Source organism: Meriones unguiculatus, chromosome 3 (genome assembly GCF_030254825.1).
Source record: "Meriones unguiculatus strain TT.TT164.6M chromosome 3, Bangor_MerUng_6.1, whole genome shotgun sequence".
Lineage (NCBI taxonomy): Eukaryota > Metazoa > Chordata > Mammalia > Rodentia > Muridae > Meriones > Meriones unguiculatus.
This window is the reverse complement of record NC_083351.1, coordinates 89,769,406-89,793,663: the sequence shown is the minus strand read 5'-3', so window position 1 is coordinate 89,793,663 and position 24,258 is coordinate 89,769,406. Positions and strand designations below refer to the sequence as shown.

The 24,258-nt window shown below is 45.5% G+C and overlaps 1 protein-coding gene across 4 annotated transcripts in view; it reads left to right on the top strand.

The window, feature by feature from the left end:
* Positions 1-24,258, top strand: part of Ptch1 (patched 1) — a 64,540-nt gene that overhangs the window by 21,249 nt on the left and 19,033 nt on the right. For all 4 annotated transcript variants that reach the window (XM_021642541.2, XM_060380334.1, XM_060380333.1 and 1 more), the window contains exons 3-15: positions 4,888-5,077; positions 7,809-7,878; positions 7,991-8,082; positions 9,405-9,603; positions 9,897-10,018; positions 10,739-10,886; positions 11,736-11,867; positions 12,192-12,347; positions 13,107-13,205; positions 13,661-13,786; positions 19,433-19,551; positions 19,987-20,389; positions 20,778-21,087. In XM_021642541.2, the coding sequence (XP_021498216.1) occupies positions 4,888-5,077; positions 7,809-7,878; positions 7,991-8,082; positions 9,405-9,603; positions 9,897-10,018; positions 10,739-10,886; positions 11,736-11,867; positions 12,192-12,347; positions 13,107-13,205; positions 13,661-13,786; positions 19,433-19,551; positions 19,987-20,389; positions 20,778-21,087 (2,166 nt within the window). The remainder of the gene's footprint in view (positions 1-4,887; positions 5,078-7,808; positions 7,879-7,990; positions 8,083-9,404; positions 9,604-9,896; positions 10,019-10,738; positions 10,887-11,735; positions 11,868-12,191; positions 12,348-13,106; positions 13,206-13,660; positions 13,787-19,432; positions 19,552-19,986; positions 20,390-20,777; positions 21,088-24,258) is intronic.

Genomic DNA, 24,258 nt, shown 5'->3' with positions numbered 1-24,258 from the left:
GCTCAGGACCCTCCGGGGACCAGAAGGACCATGGGGTCCTGTTAAAGAGTACAGCCTCCTTAGTGAAAATTAAATATTTAATGTAGCATTACTGTATTTAAAGTAAGATGGAAGCTATTGATCTGCATTTTCAGAGCTCAAACCATGAGTTTAGTATAGTCTGGGATATGGAATTTGATGCTTTCAACCATCCCTGAGGTATTACACTCTAGGTTGGAGGAAGCTGGCAGGATAGTTTGATTAGCTTAGTATTGCCTCTGTATCCCCATTATGGTGTTCCCAAATCTTCCTCCTCCAGTGGTGGCGCTGCTTCGCTGCTCAGTGCCTGGCCCTGAGCTAATGGAGCAGCAGCACAAAGTTTCTCTAAGTAGTGATTTACAGAACTCTGCAGATGCTGTGTCATACAGATGCAGAAGATTGTTACGGGTCTTGGGAACCTGAGTCTTGTTCAGAGAAGCCAATGGTTAGTTCATTGTTAGAGATAACACATTTAGGGAGAAGGATTAAAAGATGAAGCAAGGTTATCTTTGTATTGGGCCTGTTTATTTGTTAACTGGACAGAATCTTACGGAATCCAGGCTGGTCCTTCCTTAAAGTCACTGTGTAGCTAAGGATGACCTTGAGCTTTTGATCCACCTGCCTCTACCTCTCAAGGACAGGGATTATAGGGATGCACTACTTGGCCAGTGTTTGAACCTGGGATTTATTACCTGCTGGGAAGGCACTCTGCCAACTGAGACACACACCCCCAGCAGGTGAGCTTAACTCTCTTTCTTTCAAATATGTTTGTGGGTGTGGTCCGCACGTGGGTATGCAAATACAGCGCACAAGGAGGCAGGAGGCATTAGATCCCCTGGAGCTGGACTCCCCTGAAATGCTGTTGAGAACTAGACCTCTAGAAGTGTTCTTAGCGACTGAGCCTCTCTCCAGCCCTTAAATTGGTTTTTAATCCACATGTCAAGGAAGTGTTTTTTTTATCCCTCCCTCCCTTTTCTCTGTACCTCTCTTTCTTCTGTCTTTCTTTCTTTCTTTTTTTCTCAAGGAAGTCTGCATTACAAAAAACTAAAAACAGGTAAATGTCTCAAAATGAAATCAGGAAATATTATTCACAGACCATGTATTACTCAGCAGTCATGGCTGTCAATATGGTTCACTAAACCTATAGCTAACTAAGAATACTGGGTTTTATGGCTCATTTTGTCCCATAGTTGTTTGCCTCTGCATTATTTTGTGAATGTTGCATTTGTTAGATTATTTGTAAAAACGTGGGTAGGTGGGGGGCTTTGACCTTGACAGTGAGAAAGAGACTAGGACTTAAATAACTGTTAAAATCAGGCATTCTCACGTAGCCAAAAAGAAAAGGTGATGCCATTTAAAGTTAAATTCATCACTCATTCATTCATTTCTTCGTTCACTCATTCTTGGAATTGAACTTAAGTCCTCTTACATGTTAGGTGAATCTTCTGTCACTAAACTACATCCTAAATCCGAAGCAAATTATTTTTAGATTACAAAACTTTGATACTTGCTGTACCACTCCCTGAGCTTTTATGCCCCTCACATCTTTTTAAGTCAGAGGGTAGGAGTCCACCCCTGTCTGCAGGGCTGACAGTGGGTTCTGTGGGACATCAGAGCATAAGGAAGACAGACAGATCGTGAATGAACAGCTTCAGGCTGTCCCGCTGTGATGCACCATAGCTGTTTGTCAAGGTAGCCAGCAAGAGTCAGGTGGGTCTGACATCAGAGCAACTGTCCCAAGAGCCACCGTTCCTTAGCTTGTTCAGAATGCCTTGGGTGAGAGCTGCTGTAAGACAGGATGAACACTGTGTGGTTGGTGATGCTGGATGTGTTTCAGGAGTAAAATCTCCTGAAACAACCAAATGACCATGTTCCAGGCGCACTGGCCTCTTTTCTCTCCCTGCAGAAATATAATGGCTCTGCAGTTGCTGCCTCCTGCTTCAGAATGATATCCTCCAGCTCTTCAAAGTCACTGACTGTCAATTTTCTGTGCCCCTCATTACCTTATTTTCCTTTACAACATTTGGTTTTCTTAGCATTGCCTGTGCATGTCACTGGCCCTATAGCTACCTCTTGGAACCAAGCAGTACAAAGGAGTTCCTGGTCCTGTCCACCATATGTCCTTAACATATGTCCTTAACATACATGCCACATGCCATACACCACACCCATTCAGAGATGCTGCCTGAGTGAGTTGAGTTGTTTAAACAACTGTGGGTGACATGAAATGAACAGCGGCTGAATGTACCAAAGTTAGCTGGTCGTTTGGCAGAAGCACTCAGTTACACGGTGAAATGTTAGGCCTGGGGTGCAGCTGCGTTAGAGACAGAGGGAGGTTATCGGTGGTCGCAGGTGCGAGTCGGCGCACACTCTTGGAAGAGTTGCAACTCTGCCTGCTTGTTCCACTTTATCACTGGTGGTTGTGGCCCTGCATTGGCTGGTACTGATTGTCACATAACTGAGAGGGCTCAGCAGTTAAGAGAGCAAACTGCTTTTGAACCCACATAGGGTAGCCCACAAGCATCTGTAACTCCAGTACCAGGGTAATCTGATGTCCTGCATGCACTCTGGGTACCCGTACTCATGTGCATAGCACACACACACACATATACCAATATGTTATACATCAGTAGTAATAATAAATCTTTTAGAAAGATAACTTGCAAATATTTACCACTAGAGCATAGAGAAGAACAAACTCATGTGCTCTTAAAGTTAGCATGGATGTTGAGTTGCTTAAAATGTATTTTAACATACACCACAGGGTGGTTATAGGGCCCATGAATTACATTTTTTTAAGTGTCTCCTTTCTGAAATGCCCCATGGTGAGAGTTTAGTCTGGAAGAGTACAGTGATGTCCTTAGTGGTGTGACATACACTGTGCAGTGCGTTTCTTGGTTTTGTGAGCACTTATATTTGTGAGCGCTGTAAATAGTGACTTCTCTGCCGAGTCCCCGGGGGTCACAGGTAGACACTGGTCAACCCATCTTGAACATAGTTGTGTGTTGGGGGAGGAGGGACTCTGCTTTGTTGCTTGATTTTATCTTTCAAAATAATAATAATAATATTTCACTTGGTTTGAAGTCACCGGAGTTCTAACTTTAAAAGCAGACGGAAGCACTGCGTACTGTGCAGGACCCGGCGGCAGGAAGGCAGAGGAAGCTGGAGGGGCATTACAGGCTGGGGCATGAGGCGTGACATACGAAACACTGAGCAGGTGTGGGTTGAGGTGCCTCCTGTGGCAGCCTTGTTCTTTTCACAAGTGGCCTGCACTAAACACTGGCTCCTTAGCTTCCAGTGCTTCAACACTAGCAGGTGTCAAGTTCGGTGGGCTCTCTGGCTGATAGTGTGTTCTGCCTCTGGCCACAGTGACCAAGAGGCTGGCTGTGTAGACGAGAGGGGTATTCCTCTGTTTCAGATAGTTTGCCAGAGTTTCCCTGATGCTGAGGCTTGTGAATGCCCTCCCGGTGCTGAGCCACACCCATGGTCCTGCTTTTCCGTAACTTGACGTTGGTGAAGCCCTTGGCCCTTGGCATTCATCAAGCTGTCTGCACACTTCGAATACTTTTTTTTTTTTTTTAACCTTTTGCTGCCCTCCTCCCACAGCCATACAATGCTTTAGCCTTACCTCAGAGCTCCATGGTGGCCTTGGCGGCTTCATGGACCTACACATAGGGTCCTGCCAGCTTGAGCTTCTGCACTAGTTTTCTTAATGAGGGCATTGTTTGCTTTCTAGTCTGCCCCTTGTTTATAAAATATGCCAAGAGAACCAAATACCCCACTGTTCTCAGTACTTATTACTTTCCCAAACCAAATGTTTATGTCCTTGAATACTAAACTTGAAGAAAAAGGATTCCCTCTCGTGGGAAAGTGACAGTCACTGAGTTCTTTCCGAGCTATAGCTGGAGGCCTGCTTTTCAGAAACACTGAGCTTATCAGTGACTTTGGGAACTATTCAGACCAGCCTCCTTAGCCTTGGTGTATGTGCACATGGAAGACAGGTCCACTCTCATCTGCCCCTCCCAAGACGCCCCTCAGCACAGAGGTGGCATTCTGAGCTTGGTTTGCTCCCAAAACTTAGTATACATAAGTACACAGAAAGGAGAGCCAGAGTAAAAATAGTTTTAAAATAGGGTCAACTGGACCTAGTTGCCAGCGTGCCTACCTTCAGCTAACCTGTAGAAGATACAAGTTGGTGTGGGTAGGGCACCTCCTTGCCCTCAGTGGCAGGTTCGATGTCACCTGGAAGCTTGCAGGCACAGGCCGAACTCTCCCAGGTGACTCGGCCCGACACCTGTGTTTTCTGGGTGCTGACCAGGTGACCCTCGTGGAACCAGGCTCCAGGGGTGAGAGTCATGACTGCATTGTTCCCCTGCTGTGGGGTTCGCCTGTCTCTTCTGACTGGAATCACAGTCCCTGTCTGCCCACTGGTTGTGTTCTAAGCATGCACGACCACCTTCCTTTGGCTTTTACCACAGAGGAGAAACTTCTTGTTACCTTTGCTAAACTACTTGAACAAAAAGTTTAAATTGAAGCCATTTATCCTGAAATTGCTGAGAGACTAACAGGGTATTTTGGTTTGGTCTGCAGGGAAAAGGTGTATGGAGTTTTCACACCCCCCTTCCCCCTTAGACACAGGGCAGTCTAGTCAGACTGCACCCAGTAGCTGTGGGCATGCGACAGGCTAGACAGCTAGACAGGCCTAGGCTTACAGATGTTATTTTGTTAGGCTTCCCATTTGCAAAGCCAGCATTGCTGCTAACTCCCGTTTCCTTGCTGGTTTGTTCCTTTTTCCCGAATCGACTTTTAGCAGGTGAGACCACAGAGGTCTGAGGTGAGTTCTGTTCTGACCAATACTGTGTTCCTCAGTTGGTGGACGAGTGAGTCGAGAATTAAATTATACCCGCCAGAAGATCGGAGAGGAGGCCATGTTTAATCCTCAACTCATGATACAGACTCCGAAAGAAGAAGGTGCTAACGTCCTGACCACAGAGGCGCTCCTGCAGCACCTGGACTCGGCACTCCAGGCCAGCCGTGTGCACGTCTATATGTATAACAGGTGAGGCCATCGGTGTCCCCTGCACAGGTGCAGCAGGCAGGCCCCTTGTTTCCACAAACAGTGTTGCCTTTGGGTTATTAACTTAGTTCCAACAGTTTTCCTGTTACTTTAGAGCCCAGGGTTTCATAGATGTTCTGCAGTGCTACCACTAAGCACTTCTCCATCTTGATTTGTTTTTCCAGTTGGATAGCAGAATGCTTCACATTGACTGTTACTTAGTCAAAGTGCTGGGGACCCGGAAGTGTCTCAACATTTAAAAATTAATTTTGCACTATTTTCATGTAAAAAGTTATATTGGAGGCAAGATTCAAGACTGAATGCAGAATTGACTAATGTTTCAGTGTACCTTATATAGTATGTTAATATTTATATTTGTGCACACTGTGGAGTGTCGTGGTGTGGAATGTTCTATTTGAGGCATCATGTTGGTGTCAAAAAGTCTCAGATTCTAGAGCATTCAGAGGTCAAACATTGAGTTTAAGGATATGTTCAACTTTAAAAAGAGGTTGTTAACGTGTATGAGTTTGGCTGCATTGTCTGTGTACCACATGTGAGCAGTGTGGAAGTGGGGCTATAAAGTGAGCTGCCATGTGGGCGTTGAGAACTGAAGCCCGGTCACCTATAAGAGCAGCGGGTGCTCATTGCCTCTGAGCCAGCTCTCCAGCCCTTGTAATGGAATTTGAGTAAGGATCTTGGTGTGGCCCACGGATGAATGTGGTTCTCTTGGGAGGCTGCACACCTGCTTATTGCCTGAGATACTTTGCCCAAATTAAATATCTTGTTAACTTGGTTAATTATCTCTATTACTGTACCTTTTTTTGGCATGGTTATGCTTTGGACAGCCAATAATGTGAAGGGCAGAGGGAGGGATGAGAAGGAAGCACAGGGAAGAACTCAGGTCTTTGACTTTGCCTACACAGGCCACAAAGCAAATGGAGGGCTGGGTGTGGAGCCTCCTGGGGAGTTCTCTGGATTGTCTGAGTGAGGGAGATTCATACATACACCTTTTGAAGACAGTTTTTGGAACAAAATTAATTAACTTTTTTTCTTTTTTTTAATACATCTATATGTCAGTTACTTCAGAATAGGAGTCCTATGCACATCTGGCCCATTGCTGAACAGGGTCAAGACCAGATGTCTGTTGAAAAGGCTTTGGAAATAATGTGGACCTGTCCAGTGGCCTGCTCTCCTCATATCAATAGTGTGCACTGTAGGGAGAGTAACTGTCTGGTCTAGATGGCAAAATTGGCAGTCAGAGGCGCTGTGAAGAACCTGCTGTGTCCAAGGTTATTCCATACATCATATGCCAAGACCTGTTCTGAGGTACTTGTCAGTTACATGCTTCAGAACAAGATGTAAGACTCTGTGCTATGAAGCTGCGTTGTGCATAGGAACGAGCCATGGTGTAGTGAATGTGTGCACAAATGGAGCATCCATCCAAGACCGGAGGGATATTGAATGATCAACCCGGGCTTCAAAACCCATCCTCTGGATTCATGGCCAGCGAATGATCAGCGGTGTCTTCTCAAACCCAGAAGAACGAGCTGATCGGGTGACATTGAAAACATTGGATAGAATCAAAGAGTGTGTGTGTGTGTGTGTGTGTGTGTGTGTGTGTAACACATACACCTACATAATGAACAGATTGATAAGTTGAGAGAAGGAAGGATTGGAAGAGATGGGTAGATGAATGAGTGGGAAATGTTAGCCCTGATACTGTGGAGAGAAATAGTCAGTACAGTACACACAGACAAAGCCAGGCATGAGCAGTGCCTACCTTATGTACACCAGGTACTGATAGGAGTCAGGGATCTGTGAGAGGGGTTGTTTTCACCAGCATTAAGCAAAAAAAAAAGCTTTTTAACAGGAAGGTAGAATTTCAAAAGGGTACTGAACAAAAAATAGAATAAAAGGAAGAATAAGATGAAGGCACAGGGTCCAAAAGGTGCCCTTGGGTGTTCACCAGCCTCTCTAAGGAAACCAATAAAATAGAGCAGTTTCGCTGTGTGGGGACGTCACTTCTGATTTTCACCCCTTTAATTTCCTATGTTTACTCTTTCCAAATATCATTTTTATTTTTTGAGTTAGCTTTTTCCCTAGTCACATTGAAAAGGCCATAAGTTTACAGAGCACTCTCCTAGAAATACTAAAACCAAATTAATTCATGGTCAGTGTATTTAATGTCTTCCAGACAAGGGAGTCCAGTCTACCTAGAAGAGGTTGTTCATAAGATTTGTGATTAAGAATAGGAATGTTTGGTTCACACATGACCAGAAATAACATCTGCTAGTAAAAGAGAACTGAAAGCCAGTAATGCTTTCCCACCGGGGTGTACCCCAACACACCCTCCACTGGCTCAAGTGCCACTTATTTTGAATTTGTGATAATTCCACTGGATTGCTGCAGGTCGTTTAATGTATGTAGAAAAGCAGATTAATGGTGTAAACAAGATTATTGGTGGAACACTTACGGAAACAAGACTTTCAAGTACTTCGATAGCATTCATTTACATAAACACCCACATGTTAATTACAATCCAGTGTTATCTATTCATTAAAGCAAGCTTGCCGGCTTTCTGCTTGGCAAAAGCTCTGCTGGTTTTGACAGATGCTTCACCGTGATCGAAATTACAGCCTTTTGATAAGTCCTGTTGTTCCTGTTTTAAGCTCATTTCATTGCAGTAAGAAGTGTTTTGTTTTGCTTTATTTTTCTCTGCTTTTCATCCCAATAGGCAATGGAAGTTGGAACATTTGTGCTACAAATCAGGGGAACTTATCACAGAAACAGGTTACATGGATCAGGTATATTCTTTTCTTGTTTGCAAAGAGGAGAAACCGTTCAAAATTTCTGGAAACTACCTCATTGGCAAGTGTTAGTCTAATGCACTCCTGTTGTTTTTTTTTGCTTTGACAGATAATAGAATACCTTTACCCTTGCTTAATCATTACACCTTTGGACTGCTTCTGGGAAGGAGCAAAGTTACAGTCGGGGACAGCATACCTCCTGTAAGTGTACCCTCAGTGTCACATTGCTGGGCTCTGTGACAGTTTCCGGTGTGGCTTATCATTGTTTATTCTGTTTCAGTTTTGGACAAAAAAATAAAAACATTGAAATTCCGTGCGCATTTTTTGAGTGAATGGTGGGGGGAAGAGGGGATTTCAGCAGAATGTTTTTTTTTCTCTCTTTTCAAAAACAGTTCTGTAGGCATCATTAAATTTCATTCACTTTTACCAACCTATTTATATGCAAATAAAATGCAAATTACCACACAGTCTGTGCAATTTTTAAAAAACTCTTTATAAAATGCTTGTAGTTATGCAGGCCAGCACTCAGACATTTAAGAAGAGAATTTATTACAGGGTACATGTCACAATGCAATACTTCAAGCTAAGGTTCAAGATCTTCCTGCAAAGTCAAATATTAGCCCCTGTTTAGATCACAGTAACGATGTTTAAGGGGTAAATGTGCCGTCTATAAAGGCCATGACAAGGGATGCTTCCTTCATAGCCCAGCAGTTGGGAATTACATATACCACATCATTTGAAGAATGATGGTTACTCAGTGTAGACATTTTTCAGCTAATTACGCAAGAGTTAGTGCTTGGATTATTGTTTCCGTCCTGGCCCGCACATATCTGCAAAAGCAATTTGCAGTGGCCACCCCCTGACCTTCAGCGTACAGTTTTAGATGGGAAATAAGGGGTTTTGTGTTTTCTGGTTGGGAGAGTCTGAATAATGACTTCAGCCTGGTTAAGCAGCTACAGTGCGGTTTGAACCACAGAACAGGCAGCCAAAAGCCTTTCTGGTCTGTCAACAGTACAATTTCCAGAGTGAGTGGGGGAAGTGGCTGTGGTGGGGGTGATGGCAGACCCCATGGGAGCTTACCCACCCACTGCCAGCCTGTCAGCTCGTGAGTGATCAAATACTTGGATGGGTCCCCTTTAGAAAGCAGTTTTTAAGGTAAGTCAGGTGCTAATAGAATACTGTGATTCACTGTTTCAGTTTTTAATTCTGAATCTCGGTGTCCAGAAGTGCCTGATCTGGCACACTTTAAAAGACACTAAATATACAGTATTAGGGGGTTAAGATTCTCTGATGTTTGTGTCATTCGCAAGCTCTCTGCATCTTCAGTCATGAATCCTTTTCTTGACTTAAGTTTGCAAGTGGCTTCACTGGGAAGGGATGTTCATAATTTTTCCTTTATACCCAAGTTCCAGAATTATGCTTTGAAAAGGCTGTTCTGCACAGATGCTGCCATGGTACTCTCCTACTCTCCTGCCTGTCTGAATCCATTTTTTCATGGCCTCACCTCTTAATTTCTTTCGCAGAGGTAAGCCTCCTTTACGGTGGACAAACTTTGACCCCTTGGAATTCCTCGAAGAGTTAAAGAAAATAAACTACCAAGTGGACAGTTGGGAGGAAATGCTGGATAAAGCTGAAGTTGGCCATGGGTACATGGACCGGCCCTGCCTTAACCCAGCCGACCCGGACTGCCCTGCCACAGCCCCCAACAAAAATTCAACCAAAGTGAGTTTTCAGAAGGCTCAGGGGAAAGCGTTTTCTGCTTTCCTTTACAGTTCTCTTTATGATTTTCATCTTAAAGATTTCATTTGCTGTGACTTTTGTTCCTCTTTAATTTGGTGTGTGGAATTGAGGTTGTTCACAGACCTAAGTTTTGCTCTAAGATTCAGCATAACCCTCATTAGCCTTGTTATTAATGTTTTCTCTGAAACAAACAAGCCCTTAACGCACTGGATTTTAACGAGGCATGTGACCTGCCTACTAATTCCCATAATTATGTGGCTCTCTTTTCATTACAGCCTCTTGATGTGGCCCTTGTTTTGAATGGTGGATGTCAAGGTTTATCCAGGAAGTACATGCATTGGCAGGAGGAGTTGATTGTGGGTGGCACAGTCAAGAATGCCTCTGGAAAACTCGTCAGGTAGTCAGCACAGTACCCACACCATCCTTTGGACTCGTGTTAATCTTAGCTAGCTGTCCAGTGTCCTTGAACCTTGGGAAACATTAGAGTACCAGACCAGCTTGCAAAGAGCTCTTGTGGACACGTTTTTTAGAGTGGATGTTAGTCTTCATCAGAGCTGCAGCCGTTGATGTCGGGGTTTTGGAAGGCCAGCCCGTATATAGACTAATGGGGCAGGACCATCCTGTGTGAGTGTGGAGGTGAGAGGTGGGAGCTGATCAGCCTCAAAGACCAGGAGCTCCAGGCAATGCAAGAGCTAGCCTTTGTGCAGCCAGGGCCGCCAGTCAGCTACGGGTCAGGTGTCTTGGCTGAGGTTTCTCCCTTGGGATACCGTCTCTGGGATTTCTGCACGGAGAGAGTATGGCTGAGCCTAGGGTATCTGGTCGGGCTGTCTACTCCCCTCCCCTTCCTGTTTCATGGAATAAGAACTGAGAAAGGAAATTGCCTATTAATTTAATTTTGGGGTCTATCTGTAAAAGGTTTGTAAGGTTACACCTTTAATATGGTACATCAATCTATTAAATACAATAACCATCCTGGTCTGGTTTGAACGGAAACATATGCGCCCAGAGGAGGGAAGTCTGAGGGAGAGCTGGGGATACTTGCTGGGGACCTCGCGTTGCACAGCACACTGCGTGCTAGCAGTGCTGACCTGCCTCCTGTCCATTCCCTTTGATGCAGTGCTCACGCCCTGCAGACCATGTTCCAGTTAATGACGCCCAAGCAAATGTATGAACACTTCAGGGGCTACGACTACGTCTCTCACATCAACTGGAACGAGGACAGGGCGGCAGCCATCCTGGAGGCGTGGCAGAGGACCTATGTGGAGGTGCGCCTGGGGACTAGAAGTCAGGACACTTTGTAACGTAGTCCTTTTCTTCTTTTCTCATTGAAACATTGTTTCCCATTAGGTTTAGGGGGATTTGGTTGCCCAGGCAATCTGAAATCTGCTATCCTCCTGCCTCAGCCTCCTGATTGCTAGGATTACACCACTGCTTCCAGCCTCCCTCAGGTTCCTTTTTAATGCTGGTTTTAATTCTGAGCACTGCATGAGATGCACGCTTGATTCTCTTTATCCAGCCATTGAAAGTCTTAGGAGTAGTGTCTGAAGAGGTGCTCATTGTTAGCTGGGGTGCTCTGCAGCATGCCTAGGAACTATTAGATGTCAGAGCCCAAGCATAACAGTGTTTAAAAACAAAAAACTGGGTGAGCAGGAGAAGGTGTCTGGAAAACATTAGCAAACCAGAATCTATTCACAGCTGCAGGCCCCTCAGTCAGGTCATGTGACAGGAGGCTGGCCTTTGTTTCCCAAGCAGTGACCTCTATGGTGCTGCCTGTGACCTTTTGAAAGTGGCCAGCAAATGAAGTGGGGGGAGGTGCAGTTTATAAGAATGAGTGGGTCTGCATTAAGAGGGAACAGTCTTCTGGCTGTGGAGGTTAGGATTCGTTAGAGCTAATTCCCTGGGTGGCCACTGCCTGCCCGCCCTCCCTTGATCACAGTAATGCTTTCTGTCAGAGGCAGATTGCTCTGCCCTCGTCCTCTGTGCACCTGAGTTAACACAGTACCTGGTGTTAATGGATCAGCAGACAGTGTGGGGTGGCATTTGCAGGGTCTGGGCTTTGAAGCATGTTGTTGCTTTCATTCAGCTGGGAATTTAGCCTTGTCTTTTGACCACAGGTGGTTCATCAAAGTGTTGCCCCAAACTCCACTCAAAAGGTGCTTTCCTTCACCACCACGACCCTGGATGACATCCTAAAGTCCTTCTCTGATGTCAGTGTCATTCGAGTGGCCAGCGGCTACCTGCTGATGGTAAATTCTGTTCCCGAGGGTCCCTCATTTCTCTGTCACAGCACCTGCTTTGTAACTGCCCCTAACATACAAGTACTCCCAACACAGAGACAGCTCAGCCTTGTGAGGCCATCAGAGGCAGCCCTCATGCTGCTGTGTGGTGCTCCTAGAGTAAAGAATTTAGTGTTGTTGGAATTAAGTGGGTTCTGCCTTTGGATGTGGGGCGATGGGTGGGGGAAACATTAGAATCATTGCACATTCTGACATTTGGCTCTTGTTTTGTGTCTTCCCCCACCGTCTCTCTCTGGTCCCCCTTTCCCCCCTTCCCCAATTGTTTGCTTACAGCTTGCCTATGCCTGTTTAACCATGCTGCGCTGGGACTGCTCCAAGTCCCAGGGTGCCGTGGGGCTGGCTGGTGTCCTGCTGGTTGCATTGTCAGTGGCTGCAGGACTGGGCCTCTGCTCCCTGATCGGGATTTCCTTTAATGCTGCGACAACTCAGGTACCGTTCATTGCTGTCCCCGACCGACACCTTTCCCGGCCTACCGGCTCCCTGTGTGTCTGTCTCATCTGAAGAGTCTCTAAAGCTTTTTCTGTGAGGGGAAGGGGAGGGCTGGCTCTCGGAGCCAATCTGGTCTGTGGGTTAAAAGCGTGAAGGGCCAGTGAAATGGATCAGTGGCTAAAGGCACTTGCCATGCAAACCTGGTGACCTGAGTTCAATGTCTAGAGGCTCTCCGTAGAGATGGAAAAAGAGAATTGCCCTCTGACCTTTCTACTGTGACACACATGTCCACACACACATCATGTGCATATATTCAAACACACATTAATACTTCTTTTTTTAGACTGCAGAGGTTCTTGGTAGGTAGAGACATTCACTTAGAATAGTTTTTGTCATTTACTCAGACCCTGATTCCCAAGCTCCAGCAGGCATTAAAATCTTTGAAAACAAAGGTGGCTGGGACCAGTCTGCAAGAAGGCACAATCTTACAGTTTCTCACTGACACTGGTCCAGGGGTTACAAGGGACTAGAGCTTTAGGTATGAGCTGGCTGTTCTAAAACGTCTTGTTCCTGAACCTTAGAAATAGAATCTCGTGAGAATGTCTCTCAGTCATAACCAAAAGATTTTGGGGATGCAAACTATTGGATAAGTAAATTCTCCACTGAATTGGCATAAGCCCCCACTTGTCACCTGCAAGGCACTCCCCTTTGAGATCTTACCCGGCTAACATTGTCATTGCCTGTGTTTGCCTGCTGTAGGTTTTGCCATTTCTTGCTCTTGGTGTTGGTGTGGACGACGTCTTTCTCCTGGCACATGCGTTCAGTGAAACAGGACAGAATAAAAGGATTCCATTTGAGGTAACAGCAGGGAAAAGAAGGAAGTTTAGGAGACATCCAAACCCCACTCCCTTTATCAGTGTTTCTCCTGTAGTTTTTCCCCACCATGTGGTCAGTCCCAAGTCAGATGACGTGTTACTGTGAGACGTGGGCATTTAGGGTGCCTGTGTAGGCATCTTAGCTCATGCTCCCGATTGTTGCCGCCCTTTCCCAAAGCCCACATTGGCTTCTGTGCTTTTCATTGGCTCTGAATTTGTATTTAAGTCATCATCTTCAGCTTTCTGACTTGGGTGATGGTAAACATGAGGATCACATGAACTTGAAAAACCAGCAGGACCTGGTGTTGGGGTCCGGTGCTTGTGGCCTGTCTCTGTTCCTTAGACTTTGTATAACCAGTATTGGAAACTGGCCACAGTGTGCTTTAAGGGTTGGCCAGTACAGGCTGCAGCCCTCAGCACTGTGTGTGTCATCCTCAGGACAGGACCGGGGAGTGCCTCAAGCGCACAGGAGCCAGCGTGGCCCTTACCTCCATCAGCAATGTCACTGCCTTCTTCATGGCTGCGTTAATCCCTATTCCTGCGCTGCGCGCCTTCTCCCTCCAGGTGAGTTTACAGTGAGAGGGCAGATCCCTGTGGCTTGGCTGTTTAGCATCTCTGCTCTGCTCCAATTACAAATCAAGTGCATGGCAGCAGTATTTGGGTCTTGGTGCTGGTAGGTAGGTGTCAAGGCTCTAGGCCTTCAGATCTAGGGGATGTTACCTTGTCAAATTGTACTGTGTAGTTTAGGTCAGTGGGCCCAGGGACGCTCCTGGAAGTCCTGCTTGGCTGGCCCCTACTTCTAGAATACTCCCCTTCCCTACCCATACCTACCTTCCCTAAGCAGCTCCAGCCCCACCTCAAGGCCATGGGAGACTGTACTGGAGTATGCAGATAGGGTTGTCTGAACCCTGGGCCAGGCAGCGACTCACACACATTCACACTGTATGAGGATGTGGGGGCTACTCGGCTACATCCTATAGGACCATCTCTCGGGGTCCTTTTCCTTCATTGGCCTCCTCATTCTCTCCTGTACTCTTTGGTTCCTTATTTCCTTCTCAGCTTAAGAGTGCCTGCCACTCACTGTGCAGCGGCTGTGTGTTCCTGGCCTTATTACGCTGCCCAGTCCATCCCAGCTAGGTAGGTCTTCTCAATCTCAGTCTTGCTGGCTGTGAATGGAGCAGCTATGGGCCAAACCTACTTAGGAAGTTCATAGGAAGGCTGAAGTGGTCAGTGCAGCAGAGGAAGCAGGCTCTTGGGTGGCTCATGACGTGGTAGAAGTTTCTTGAATTGATTTCAAGTTTTAAAGCTTCAAGTGAAGCGAGCATTTATCTCCCTTTTTCTTAGACTAAGGTATACAACTCATGGGATAGCCAGACTCCTGAAGGAAACCACTTTTATGTACTTGAGGGAAACTGTTGTTATGTTTGTACTTCTTGATGCTGTCCACTCATCAACAGGTGCTACATGTCTAGGGAAGAGAAGGTGACAAATGATTCATTGTATTCCTATTTATGCTCTTAAATACTCATTTGTCACCTGAGTAGAAGCAATCCCTTAGGTATTTGAGCTTCATCTCCCTACCGATTGAGGCCCTACTGTGGGTGAGGCACCAGGCCTCCTTAACATTTAGTGAAAGATACGGGACTGTGAGAAGAGTGTCTGTCAGTCACAAGCACCAACTCCTTTGAGAAAACCAAACAAACAAGCCAGTACCAGAAAGCCTTGTTGTTATAAACGTCTATGAAAATGGAGATAGCCATGGGTTAAGAAGTCAAATCTGAAACTTGACAGAGACCCAAGAAAATGAAAGTAGGCTAGTGCTTTGTAATAGTAAAAATGAGGGAGAAAGATGCCCATGGCCTTGGTGGTGCTGCTGACGTCTTAGAGATTGTTTTGCACAGGCGTGTATCTGCTGCACACTCTTCTTGTGTCTACAGTTGTTCGTGTGCAGCTGACTCTAGAATGGTGATGTGCTGGAGTCTTTCCTGGGAACTTCTGCTCATGCTGTCCTCTCCACTGCCTATCCCCTCGCTGTGCGCTCCCTGCTCTGCTCTGTCAGCCTGCACATTCCTTTTCTGTCCCTCATTCTCTGCTCTCCTCTCCTCTCAGTACTGATGGTTCATCAAGGCAAACCCTCCTCCCTTAATGATATCCCACGCTGTGGTCTCTGAAAGCTGCGTGAGTTTTCCCCGAGGATAGCCTTTTAGAAAATCCAGTACGCTAAGTTCTCCCAAGGTAAGCACCTTACAGGGACAAAATAAGTACTTTGTGTTTTGTGTGTCTGACATCTGTAGCCACGAGGTGCATCCAGAGAGAGACACAGAGGTTCTGTGCTGTAATGAAACAGTGTAGCATTTGGATTTTTCCTTGTGAAACTTGGCAGATTTTTTTTTCCCTGACTTAAATAATAGGGTTCCCACACTTAAATATCTTTGGTCTCCAGATCGGCCTTCACTGTGCTCAGCTCCTCAGTGAAAACCCTCAGAACAAGACCCTTTCTCATTCACTCATTCCAATGATAAAGGTTTGCTTTTTAAATGTTATTCTGTCTCTGTCTCTCTCTGTCGCTGTCACTGTGTGTGTGTATGCACATGTACAAATGCCAAAGCAGGACATCAGGTGTTTTCCCTATTGCTTTCTGACTTGAGAATGATTCTCTCACTGAACCAGAAGCTTTTCAGCCACCTGGGCTGGCTGGCCAGTGAGCTCCCGGGAGCTTCTTGTCTCCAGCTCAATGTTGGTATTACAAGTCTGGGAAGCAGAAACAGTGAAACAGTGTACAGTGTTCAACTTCTTTATGTGAATGCTGGGAATTGGTTGTGTGATAAAACTTTTTCTGGGAAGATGGAACACACACATCCACTCAAACCACACATTGAACCCATGACAAGTATGGTACCAGCAAAGCCTAGTTGGTGAACCAATGATTGTTATTGGGGTTACTTATGGGAGTATGGGTGAGAGGTTACTGAAAGGAGCAGAAATGATTCGAAGACAGCGGCATCACCAAAGCCCCACCCCAGGATGAATGACACAGCTCACATAGGTGGGACTCTAGAGCACACTGCACAGCCTTCAGGCAGCTCAACTGGTTACAGGTGTCCTTTCCAGGAGCCTCTTCGAGACAGCTCTGCTGGTTTCTGCTCCTTCCAGGCAGCGAGGCTGGTCTCAAGAGACTTGTACCCTATGCAGCCCGGCTCTGCTTACTCTGGTAGGGAGGGGACCTAGTTAATCTGGTCAATTTCAGGGACTCCCTTCCTGAAGCTGTTTTGGGTTGCTTACCTTCCTGTTTGGAGAGCTTCTTCCTTCAGGATAGAATGTTTCAGTCTTGGAGGAAACTGTTACACAACAGAATGTAAACTCAAGTCTTCAGGTTTTTAGAGTGACTGCTCTTATCTACTGAGTCACACTCCTCTCCCCCACAACACACACACACACTTTTTTTTTTCTGTTTGTGGCAGTGCTGTTTGAACACAGGACCCCACAAATAAGTACTCTACAGAACTACATATACCCTTACCCAGTAAAAGGGTTTGGGCTCAGGTTCTCCCATAGATGTGTTAGTAGATGATGTCGACAGCTTTTCTAGGCAATTAACTGTGATCAGTCCACAGCCAAAGTCATTCCTACCAGATTCTTTGACTTACCTGGAATTTCTTTTTGTTGTTGCTTAAAGTCTCCTCTCCTTTTGCAGAGACTGTCTGTCTTGAGAAATCGTTGCTAGTTGCTTTTAAGATTTTGACAGTGTTGAGATATCAACACTCATTTTCTTGGCAGAAAAGGATTCCTCCTAAATGTGTAGCATATCATCGGAAATAGGTTAGAGGGGATGTTGCTGTGTGTTTCTAGGAACCCTTCATTTCTGTCTGAATGAGCAAGGACAGCTACCTGGTCAGACTTTTTTTTATGAGCCCCTGTAGAAAGCTAGTGTTGCTGTGGTGCCTGTGTCCTTGTGGGGCTTAGAGCTTGGGAGTCTCTGCTCTCCAAGGATGCCTAGGTTATATCCCACACCTGAGCTGTGGATGGAATTAAAAAGCTTAGAGGATTCAGCCCCAAGCATGACTTTTTTCATGGAAAATTTCCTTGAGTCTGTTTTGGTTTGGCTTGGCTTGATTTTTTTATTTATTTTATTATTTTATTTTATTTTATTTTGAGACAGGGTTTCTCTGAGTAGCCCTGGCTCTCTTGGACTCAGTTAGTAGACCAGGCTGGACTCAAACTCGGGATCCACCTGCCTCTGCCCTCCAGGCTTTGACCACTACCACCCACCCAGCTTTGAGTCTTATTCTTTTTCTTCCCAGCACTCCTCCTATCTAATTGGGCAGTAGTTCACACCTAGCGTGAGTATGCCATTTCAAGTAAGTCACCAGCCCCAACAAGAGCTGCTAACCCCTTTAAGATGAGGACTTCACTTCAAGCTTCCATTTGAATCTAATTGACTGGGAAGCCTCAGGCTTTTTAAGTAATGGTTCTGAGGCAAACTGTTCACATCCTGGTTACTGTGAGAATGAGGTTGGTGCCTACTGACAGGGTCACGGGACTGAGTAGCTTGAGTCAGGAGAGCTTCTCCTGTTTGTCTTTCAGCCATGCATCTTGTCTCTTCCCTGTTCCTCCTGGGCCCTGTTTTCATCCTCTAAACCCTTCCCAGGAAGCGTTTTTATTTTTGGACCAGACAGTCTCACTCTGAGCTGCTTGGGAACCTGTTTTTAAAATTGTACATCTCAGCCTGGGGTGTAATTTGTTTGTATCTGAGGGCTCTTTGGTTCTCCAGCACCAAGCACAATGCTAATCTGTAAAGAGGAGGAGGTATGTGTCCTAGATTAGTATTTCCAGTCAGTTGTGGCAAGAGCTCATCACACATGTGCTTCTTCATACATCTTCAGAGCCCTGCACATTTGTTTGAGTTGTACCTAACCTGTTCTGTGCAAATTGTTGAGATCCTTTTATAGTTAGCTCAGGAAAGGAGTTGGCTTGATATGGAAGACTTGGCTATTTTATGGCTTTGTAGACTTAACAGGGACTCTTTATTGAAGGGCCTCTCTCCTGGCTTGCTGTTTCACCTAGAGCATAAACCCACATTCCCTTCAAAAAGCCCTTTGTGAAGTGTGTCTTGGTTTTTAACTTTTGGTACCAGTGATGGCTAGGCTTCTTTCCTCACTCCAATCCATCTCTCTATTTTGAGGTTTCAGAAGCTGTCTTTTGAAAGCTCTACTAAGAGGTGTTACTTGTTAAATGAATTTCTGATTATTTCTTGGCTATTTAGCATGCCCTTCCATTTTTCTTCTCTGCTTCTTGTCCACTTCTCAGAACAGGGTCGCCCTTGGATGTCCTGTCAGCTTTGCCTAATAACAGCCCAATTTTGCAATTTTTACTAGGTCAGTGGGAGATTTGCCCTGTGTTTATTCTAGGTTATGGAGTGGCTTTTGAATCTGTACTTATTTATTCTGCAGACTATAATCACACACTGGAATTTCTTTCTGCTTAACTCTCCTTGACCTTGGCTGTTACTCAGTAACATACCTCACAAGCTGCTCCTGGGGCTATTTGGAATGTGCCTATTAAAAACCTCGGGGGACATGTGTGAAATTTTATTTCCTGTTTTAAAGGTGACACTGTGATAGACTTGATCTATTTTAACATTATTATGTATTATTAGTCAGGGTTGTGGAATCTCTTAGAAATGTTCTAGCAGAAAAGTGTTTCTTTTTGTAAAACATCTCAAGTCCTTTCTCTGCCTAGCTTTGTAGAGGTGATTTGGTTAGGTTAGTAAGTCCATACTGGTTTCACTCCAACCTGTGTACCTTTTGGGGTTCTTCCATTTCAGTCACACACAGCCTCTTAATGGGGGGAAAGAAGACAGACACCCCATGTTGCCAGTGGTGCTTCATTAGGGAGCAGTAGGGTGGCAAGAGAATATTGTCCAGGGTATTTTTGTTCGGGGTGGTGGAGAAATGGCCCAGTGGTTAAGAGCACTGTCTGCCCTTCCAAAGGACCCAGGCTCTGTTCCCAGTACCCACATATCTGCTCACAATTGCTTGTGATCCAGGAATCCAACATCTTCTTCTGGCCTCTCTGAGCATTGTGTGCTCATGAAGCACATATTTTCAGGCAGACACTCTCACACAAAATCAGTTTTTAAAAAAATGATCTTTGCTTATAAAGCAACATGCTAACTAAAGTATGTTGATGACTTCAATTTTTCTGCTTCAGGCTGCTGTGGTTGTGGTATTCAATTTTGCCATGGTGCTTCTCATTTTCCCTGCAATTCTCAGCATGGATTTATACAGACGTGAGGACAGAAGATTGGACATTTTCTGCTGTTTCACAAGGTACATTTTCAGGCACTGGGGCCTTTATTGGTTGGTTACCTAGAAAGACTATTTAGATAACTCATCTAGTCTGTGGGCTTCTTCAGAAGGGAATGGAGCCAACGGGGTTTGGCTCCGATGGTGGGCCAGGGAAGGTTTTAGAGATGAGCTCCCAGCCTTCCCTTCCCCACCTGAATATGCCCCAAACCCTCCCCTAGGGATTCTCCTGCATGTTGTCTTTTTTTCCCCCATCACAAACCTGTGTTTGTGTTCATCAGTAGACTGTTTGGTAGTTCTTTGGAGCAGAGAAATACTGAAAACCACCTGTTTAGAACACATTCAGGGTGATGGGTTTTGTTAGTGATGTCAGTGGGTGGCATCAGTCTTCCACAGAGAGGAAATCGCGTTCTCCCATCATGGCCACACACTATAGCGTGTTTGTCTTTTGTCTTTCAGCCCCTGTGTCAGCAGGGTGATTCAGGTCGAGCCACAGGCCTACACGGAGCCTCACAGTAACACCCGTTACAGCCCCCCACCCCCCTACAGCAGTCATAGCTTCGCCCACGAAACACACATCACCATGCAGTCCACTGTCCAGCTTCGCACAGAGTACGACCCTCACACACACGTGTACTACACCACCGCTGAGCCGCGCTCGGAGATCTCTGTCCAGCCCGTCACCGTCACCCAGGACACTCTCAGCTGCCAGAGTCCTGAGAGCACCAGCTCCACCCGGGACCTGCTTTCCCAGTTCTCGGACTCCAGCCTCCACTGCCTTGAGCCTCCCTGCACCAAGTGGACACTCTCCTCATTTGCTGAGAAGCATTATGCACCTTTCCTCTTGAGACCCAAAGCCAAGGTAACCTACCATTAAGTGTGACTTCCTGCCTTGAAAAACCATGGCACACTTTGGATTGCATGCATGTGTGTGACAGGACAGGCTCACAAGAGTCAGATTGCAAAGCTCAGACCTACTTTCATGAGTGTGTTCCTACAGGGGGAGGGTCCGAATAGTAGATACTAACACCAATATAAAGGAGCTCCTCTCTGTATAAACATTTTTCTTTGTTGTGAGATTACTTTAAAAGATGATTTAGCATGGCATTCTGTTCTCCAGGAGACTAACCACCTAACTTCCCATGCTAAGTCTGGGTTGTTATGTAAAAAGGAGAAAAGAAAGCAGTTGGTACTGGTCTGGGAAGAATGTTCCTCTGGTCTCACCCACTACCCCTCTCTCTCTGTTACAGGCTGTGGTAATCCTCCTTTTCCTGGTCTTGCTGGGGGTCAGCCTTTACGGGACCACCCGAGTGAGAGACGGACTGGACCTCACGGACATTGTCCCCCGGGAAACCAGAGAATATGACTTCATAGCTGCACAGTTCAAATATTTTTCTTTCTACAATATGTATATAGTTACCCAGAAAGCAGACTACCCAAATATCCAACACCTACTTTACGACCTTCATAAGAGTTTCAGCAATGTGAAGTATGTCATGCTGGAGGAGAACAAGCAACTTCCCCAAATGTGGCTGCACTACTTCAGAGACTGGCTCCAAGGTAGGGCTGTGGACACTCCTGTCATTCTTCACTCTCACCTACTGTGATCCTTCTGTCCACCATATGAAAGGGTTGCATCAAAATGGAACAACATGTTACGTAATTTTTAAGACACCTATTTTATGTGCATGTGTGTTTTTCCTGCTTGCTTGTGTACATGTATCTATGTATGTGTGTGTACCTCACGTACACGCTTGGTGCCTGAGGTCAGAAGAGGGCATCATATCCGCTGGAACTAGAGTTGTGGGTGGTTGTGAACCAACACGTGGGTGCTGGAAACCAAGCCCAGGTTCTCTGCAAGAGCAACAAGTGCTTGTAACTGCCTGTGCCTCTCCAGTCTCCCTTACATAAAGCCCACTTCTCTGGCAGCCTCCCAGCTCTGACTTTAAAAACTTGAGACCATCCGAGCAAGTCTTCTATTAACTCATTTATGAGCGTACATTGGGAAAAGACATTTGAATTTGAAAATAGGGAGCCTGGATGCGTCTGTTCCTCTTTTCCTTTGGAATGGTAGCTAGTAGCCAAGGGAAATTTGGGTATTTAGTGGGATTTCTGAACTGTCTGCTAAATTACAGCCTACTGTTAGCAGTGGATTTGGGGTCACCCATTGCATTTTGACCTTTTTAATTTTCATGCATATACTTAGGGTTCATAGCAAATTTGAGTGGAAGGTTTAGAGATTGCTCGCTTCCACCCAGGCCTTTCCTTGTGTCAACATCCAACACTAAAATGGTGTGTGTGCTTCACCCTTCAAATTACCCATACACACCATTGTCTCTCAAAGAGCTTCAGGTGACCATTCTTCCATTTGGTGATGAACTTACAAATGCTTAGCCACATCCTGCTGTTTCAGAAAGGGGCAAATCCTGACCCCCTCTCACTCTTTTCCTTCCTCCCTCTTTCTCCTTCTCTCTCTCCCACCCTCTCCATTTTATCTATTGATTTTGTGTGTGAGGTATCTCTAGATACGATAGTGTGAATGAATATTGAGGCCAGAAGACAACTTTCCTCCTTTCACCTTATGGGTCCTAGGAATCAAAAATTCATCAGGTTTGGTGATCTTTACCCTGTTAGACATGTCTCCAGAAAATATCATTTAGCTGGAGAAAAATACAAGATGATCTGAATTTGCTTATAATTGCAAACTGACTGACTATAAATGCATTCAGTGGTTCCCAGAACGTCTGTTCATGTTGACATACTCAAAGCACAGTAGACAATCAGGACCATTATCCACACAATTCAAGCAAATTTGCTTTTATTGGAGCGCCCAAATAAATAATTACAACTCCAGCATTTGTTGGCTTAGATTATCCCATTGGCTGTCTTAATTCCCCTTTAATTAGGCTTGCTTAAACACATATTTAAGTCAGTACTCTTACGTAAAGATCAGGCAGCCAGTTTCCGTTTGAGTCTGCATTAGCTGATGAACAACTTGGTTTGACAGGAATGGTGTTGAGCAGTGACTAGAGTTTGCTCACACACCTGCGCCAGGTCCAACTTTGGGGGACAGTGGAGGAAGCTTCACTTTATTGCAGCCCTGGAAACCCAGGAGATGAGCGTGAATTCACTCAGCATATTATTTCCTTGCACTTGGTCCTTAAGGCATTGTTTTTCAAGTAGTGAATTAACAAAGAGACAAGCAGTTGAGAGTCTCTGCTTTTCACCCCCACCCCTCCACCCCCAGCATTGACCAAAGACATGCAAATAACTTGCTACAAATGACAAAGAAGTGCTGTGCTTAGTGGAGGAGGGTATTCTGTCCGGTGTCTTCCCTTGGATGAGGTAGGCCAAGGCTGGGAAGAGTGCTACAAACCCTGGCTCTAGGCAGTTTGAAGGCCATCCTTCTTAAGACAGTGTTAGTCTATAGTCTCACCCCTTGTAAGACCCCAAACGTTCACATGTGTAGAAAGACATCTGTATATTTCAGGTATGTTTCTGTTGCTAAGCAAACAGCATCTGCATCTGCACGCTAAGATGGCAGAGTACAATGCAGCCCTGGGGCTGTAATGCCATAGCCCCCCACACACACTGCATTGTGCACACTGGGCTCCTGGCCGCTGAGGGTGTTTTAGACCTACTGAGTGGACGGATGGTTGCTCAGGAGGAAGCAGCTCTTCTCAAATGACCATTTCTTCCAGATACTTGTATGTAGTATTGAAGTCCATTAAACTATGCTGTCTCACTGGTCTTTGTCAACACTTCAATAGCTGCTTTGTTTTTGCACTCCCAAAAAATATTAAATGGCTAATACAGGGATTATCTCATGCCACTTTGAAAGTCAGGCCTGGGGTAGAACCCAGGGCAGCACTCGGCCTCCAGCTGCGTTGTGTACAGATGGCATTCATTTGTAATCCATTATCATTTCATTTCTTGGGGCTTGTATATTTGGGTAATTCCTTCAGCCTAGACTCAGAAATAATTTTCTGTGTAAAATGTTTCTAGTGGTAGAACTGCAGCTGAAATGTAAGGCTTTGCTGTAAACTGTTGGAATGTAAGTGTCAGCCAAGGGGCAAGTGTTCGGTGTCCAGCCCATGGTAGTTGAGATTTTCAGTGGTTAGAAAATATTGAACTAGTCGTGAAAGAACTTTACTAATCATAAAGTCAGTAGCTGCAGAGCACATCGGAGCCAGCATTGGCAGCAAGGCAGACCGTGCAAATCTAATCTTCCCTGGCCTCCGTAGGGAGTGCAGATGTCTCTTTGTAAATAGCCCTTTGCAAATGCATTTTGTTGTTGTTGTTGTTGTTACCTGCTTTGACACCAGGTGCCAGTGGTGTGGCTCGTGGTACTTGGGCTATGGTACTGCTATTTTCCATGCGTTTGCAATCACTTCTGGACAGCACACAGTGGGTTTCTACAGTAAATAACACACTTGGGCTGCCTGGGTTCAAGGCTCAGCTCTGACTCTTACCTTTCCAGGCCTCAATTCTCTCATCTAAAAAGTGGGAATGATAATGCTAATTGCTCTCTCAGGAGGTAAGCATTAGAACTGACTGAGGGCTTACGGTGGATTGCCTGGAGTAGGACATGAGCACTGAGCCAAGAGGACCATACAAGTCGGGAGTAATAAAAGCTTCCCTCTCTCCTGGCTTAGAAAACAGACCATGCCTCTTGTAGGGGGTTGGGGAGCAATTGTCCTCCTCTGTTTGTTTGTTTGTTTGTTTTTCCAG